Source organism: Prionailurus viverrinus, chromosome X, assembly GCF_022837055.1.
Source record: "Prionailurus viverrinus isolate Anna chromosome X, UM_Priviv_1.0, whole genome shotgun sequence".
Taxonomy (NCBI): domain Eukaryota; kingdom Metazoa; phylum Chordata; class Mammalia; order Carnivora; family Felidae; genus Prionailurus; species Prionailurus viverrinus.
Genome location: NC_062579.1, coordinates 52,725,095 through 52,730,463, shown reverse-complemented (window position 1 = coordinate 52,730,463; position 5,369 = coordinate 52,725,095). Strand labels below are relative to the sequence as shown.

The 5,369-nt window shown below is 51.8% G+C and overlaps 1 protein-coding gene across 1 annotated transcript; it reads right to left on the bottom strand.

The window, feature by feature from the left end:
- Positions 1-258: 258 nt before the first annotated feature.
- Positions 259-1,498, bottom strand: GJB1 (gap junction protein beta 1). The gene has a single exon (XM_047844377.1). The coding sequence runs from the start codon at positions 1,496-1,498 to the stop codon at positions 647-649; it is 852 nt and encodes a 283-aa protein (XP_047700333.1). The 3' UTR covers positions 259-646.
- Between the last annotated feature and the right edge of the window lie 3,871 nt (positions 1,499-5,369).

The window sequence follows — 5,369 nt, the reverse complement described above, 5'->3', positions numbered from 1 at the left end:
CTTCATTTACTGTAAAATCCTGTTTAATGTGTAACATTTCAGGCAGAGAGAGGCCTTGAGAACCAGAGGCAAAGGTGGCCCTGACCAACCCCCACTCCAACTTATCTGCCTGTGTCTCCCTCCCCTAATTCCTCCACCCCAGATGTGTCCTGCTTTTCCTTGTGGCCGGCAAGTGCTGTTCCTCCTTCCCTCGTGGGCACTACCCTCCCTTCTCCACCCACATGTCCACGGCACCCTCCTTCCATTCCACTTTGCCCACGTCCCTCCCCACTGATGTGACTCCAGAAATAGGGTATCTGACAACACGGGGTTAAGATTAGTTTCACAATTGGAGATGCTGTCAGAGCATCCTATCTCTTGTCCCCAGCGGCCCCAGGGAGAGGGAGAGGGAAGGGAAAAGGCGGACGGACAAGAAGAGCTGCCCACACCCCCCCAACCTTGAGCACTGGCCGTGGGTGGCCTCCAGCTCCCAGCCTGTTCGGCCCCTCAGACGGAAGGCCCTGGGAGGAAGGGAGATGGCAGGGCAGGAAGATGTTGATGGAGCAGTCCCTAGCAGGCAGAGGCCTGCACGCCGGCAGGGGAGAAGAAGGGGTAGGCCCAGGGCAGGGTTGGGGGGGTGGGATGGGCGGTTGCCTGGTGCGTGGCATCAGCAGGCCGAGCAGCGGTCGCTCTTCTCAGCCAGCCCAGCCCCGGTGCCCGGGCTGCGGCGCAGTATGTCTTTCAGGGAGCCGTCCTGCTCACTCAGCAGCTTGTTGATCTCGTTCTGCTTGTACTCAGGTGACAGGCGGTGGCCAAAGCCTGAGCCCTTGCGGGAGGGTGGATTGGAGCGGCGCTGGGCTCGGCGGGCGCAGGCCCGGATGATGAGGTACACCACCTCGGCCACGTTGAGGATGATGCAGATGCCAGAGGCAGCCAGCATAAAGACAGTGAAGACGGTTTTCTCAGTGGGGCGGGACACGAAGCAGTCCACAGTGTTGGGGCAGGGGTAGGCCTCACACTTGACAAGCCGCACCATGGCGTAGCCCGGGTAGAGCAGATAAAAGACATACATGAAGGCGGCCTCGAACAGCAGCCGGAAGACCACGCTGATGACATAGGTCCACCACAGTGTCCCTGAGATGTGGACCTTGTGCCTCTTCACCTCCTCCAGGTGGAGGGGGTCCCCATGACCCTCGAGTCGCAGCATTTTCTTTTCTATGTGCTGCTGGTGAGCCACGTGCATGGCTACGAGAAGAGCCGGGGTGGAGACCAGGATCAGCTGCAGAGACCACAGCCGCACGTGGGAGATGGGGAAAAAGTGGTCGTAGCAGACGCTGTTGCAGCCGGGCTGAAGGGTGTTGCAGATGAAGGAGGACTTCTCATCACCCCACACACTCTCTGCAGCCACCACCAGCACCATGATCCTGAAGATGAAGATGACCGAGAGCCATACTCGACCAATGGCAGTCGAATGCCGGTTCACGCCACTGAGCAAGGTGTACAAACCTGTCCAGTTCATCCTGCCTCATTCACACCTGCAAAACAGGAGCCACAGAGCAAGCTGGCAGAAAGCTGGGGCAGAAAAGCTGGGCACCATCACACTGCCTGACACACCCCCCCCACCCCGTCACCCCTTCCAAGAGCCAGTGACAGGAAGGGAACAAGGATGGTCATCGCTTTCCTCATCACCCCATGTCCCTTGCCAGCCTCTACTCCCCCTCCTCCTCCTCCCCTTCCTCCTCCTCCTCCTCACTTGACTTAACCTCCCTGAGCCCCATCTCCCTTCTTCGCTTTCATCCAACATTCTTTCTTCTCCAGCCCCTTTCTTCGCCAGGCCCATCTTGTTCTGTCATCAGCCATCCTCTTTAGCTCCCCACCCCCCAGCTGCTTAGCTCTGGACCTGGGGCAAACCCAACAAAGCCCGTTACCTTGGGGAGCGCCTATCCCTGAGGCCACCCAGACAGGTCCCCTATGGTCTCATGTCTGTGCAGGGGGAGTGGTCCCTGGGTCCGCGCCTGCGTCCCAATTCATCGCCGCCCGGTGCTGGGGAGTCATATGCTGCTTTATACCCAGTGTCTGCACAATGGGACCTTTGTGGGGCTCTGAACAACGCCCTTTAGAATTCAGATCAAACGCCCTGACTTCCGCCCACCCTACACACAGAGCACTTGTGTCCCAGCGCCGGACACCCAGCCTGCACCCACCTGTTCTGTGCCCGCCCGGTCCATCGCCGCACCCGCCCCACAGCCCCACCAGAAGAATGGCTACGGCGGGGGGTGGGAAGAGATGGAACAAAGACAGGTGCATGTAAGAGGGGACCCAAGGGGACCAGGAGGCTCTAGGCTGAGGCCCTCCCCTGTGACTCTACTAGAAACTGAGGGTCAGCAGGATTTGTCCTAGGTTGAGATCCCCTCCAGGGTATGGGTGAGCTCTCTTAGCTCTTGAGGGGGAAAGGGAGCTCATATTTCTCAAGCCAGGGACTGTGTTAAGCTTTCTCCCCGCCCCCCCCCCATACATGCTCTCTTTGGACCCACTGGGCAAACCTCTAATGACTTTCCCTCAGTCTTTCCAGATGAGGAAGCTGAAGCTCAGATGAGTTAAGTAACTTACTCAAGGTCACACAGCTAAGAAGTGTTAGAATAGAATGAAACACAACAGTATCTGAAGAGGAAGTTTAGGCTCTTTCCACGGTATACTCTTTATGCTTTTATAGATGGTGTTGGCAAAAGCAAAATCCAGCCATTAAGAATGACAACAGGGGCACCGGGTGACTCAGTTGACTTCAGCTCAGGTCATTATCTTATGGTTCATGAGTTTGAGCCCTGCATTGGGTTCTGCATTGACAGTGTGGAGCCTGCTTGGGATTCTCTCTCCCCACTTGCTCACTCTCTCCCTTTCTCTCTCTCTCTCTCTCTCAAAATAAATAAACTTTTCTTTCTTTCTTTCTTTCTTTCTTTCTTTCTTTCTTTTTTCTTTCTTTCTTCTTTCTTTCTTTCTTTCTTTCTTTCTTTCTTTCTTTCTTTTAAAGAACGACAACAGGGGTGCCTGGGTGGCTCAGTCTGTTAAGCATCTGACTTCAGCTCAGGTCATGATCTTATGGTTTGTGAGTTTGAGCCCCACATCCACTTCAGGCTCTATGCTATGCTGACAGCTTGGAGCCTGGAGCCTGCTTCAGATTCTGTGTGTGTGTCTCTCTCTCTCTGCCCTTCCCCTGCTTGTGTTGTGTCTCTCTCTCAAAAATAAATAACCATTAAAAAAATTTTTTTAAAAGAACGACAACAAAAGCAAGGACTAATGCGACCCATAAGATCACGAGAAGAGTGGAAGCTGTTGACCTGTGAGTACTTTCCAAGTCCAGTGTCATGGAGCAAACCCTGACCATCCCTCCTGGAGCTTCCGGGAAAGGAGCCCCTGGTGGACAGGTTGGCACATGGTGAGTACAAACCAGAGGGAGAAAGCAAAAGTTAACCAAGCAAACAGAAGGTTAGAAGATGGAATAGGTAGGAGTCATACACCTTTGGGTTTGAATCCTGGTTCTTCGCCTAATACCACTGTGGGCTACTTACTGAACTTCTCTGAGCCTGCTTGCTCATCTATAAATAGGGTTAATACCCAGGGTTATTGTGAGGATCAATGAAGCAACCTTCAAAAGGTTCTCAGCTCAGCTCCAGTTTTTCATAGCTGATAATCAAGGGAAGTAAGCATCTTATCAGAAAGAGAAAGCAATGTTGTTTTGAGAGAGTGGGTGGTCTGCCAGACCCATTATCCCCTTTTTCTTCCCAAGGCTGATGTTGACCTGTAGTATCTGTCCTGAGATAGAACACACTGTTCCGTGGCTGTCCTACCCCAACATCAAGTGTACATTGTAAACTCCTGGTTTCCTGAGCTTGCCAGCTGCTCTAGGGAAGAAATTCCCCTCTAGGCTTTAGGCAGGCAAAGAAGGCCTCCCTGTACCTCCTACCAGCACTTCTGCCATTAAGTTGAAAGTAGATCATGCTGGGAGCAGGGAACTGGATGTGAGGAGAGAGCACACAGGCCTGGACCTGTAGGAGATGCAGGGGGTTTCCTGCCCCCGAATGCAGGGGCAGTGGTTGTGACAGAAGGCCTGCATCCAGGTCTAGGTGCTCTTCTCTGTTGTAGGAAGGAGGGGGGAAGATATTAGCCACAGAAAAGTTGGGGAAGGTGGTGAAAGAAACTAGGGGATGGAGGGATGGTCCATGGGACAGAGATTACTTCTCTGAACAAGGTTGTCTTTTTTTTCATTTAACTTAAAAAAAATGCCTTAGTAAAGAAATGCTTCATCTGGTGAGACACAGTAGGTTCACAAACAGGTGGTCATTCTTGAAAAAATTTTTTTTTAACATTTATTTATTTTTGAGAGACAGAGCACAAGTGGGGGAGGGGCAGAGAGAGGGAGGGAGGGAGACACAGAACCTGAAACAGGCCCCAACACGGGCTCGAACTCACAAACCGTGAGATCGTGACCTGAGCCGAAGTCAGATGCTTAACCGACAGAGTCATCCAGGCACCCCAACAGGTGGTCATTCTTAAGAATAACCATTTACTGGGGCGCCTGGGTGGCTTAGTCAGTTGAGCTTGATTTTGGCTCAGGTCATGATCCCAGGGTCAGGGGATCGAGCCCCGTGTCAGGCTCCGCACTGGGTGTGCTTCAGATTCTCTCTCTTTCTTCCTCTGCCCCTTTCCCCTGCTCATGCTCTCTCTCTCTCTCTCTCTCTCTCTCTCTCAAAAAAAAAAAAAAAAAAGAATAACCATTTACTGAGCACCTGTTACACCAGGCCTTGCATGTGAACTACCTTATATAAACCTCACTACAACTCTGTGAGGTAGGTATTCTTTTTAATCTTCATGTCACACATGAGGAAACTGAGGTAAAGAAAGGTGAAGGGATTTGTCCAAGGGTCACATGGGTCCACGCAGTTATTATGTGACAGAACTGGGATTTTGAGCCAGGCCAAGCTGACTCCAGAGCCCATACTTTTCCCATAAGTTCTACTACCTTGGCTAGAATTATAATTTTTCTTTCTTTTTATTATTATTATTATTATTTTAATTTTAAGTAAGCTCCACGCCCAACGTGGGGCTGGAACTCATGACCCTGAGATCTAGAGTCATGTGCCCTACTGTTTGAGCCAGCTGGGCACCCCTATAATTTTTTTTCTGTGAGTGTTTTTAGAACCAGGGGGATTAAAAATGGGTCTGGCTTTTATTCTCCTGTAGCTCCTTCCCTTTCCTATCAGCTGGGAACTCTTTTCCTCTCCTGCCTTCCCAGGGCTTTCCACTGCCTCCTGATCTGTTCTGTTTTCCCTTCCTTACCTTTCTTGAGCTGCCTCCTCCAACTCCAAAGCAAATGCCAGCTGTTCTCTCCTCTC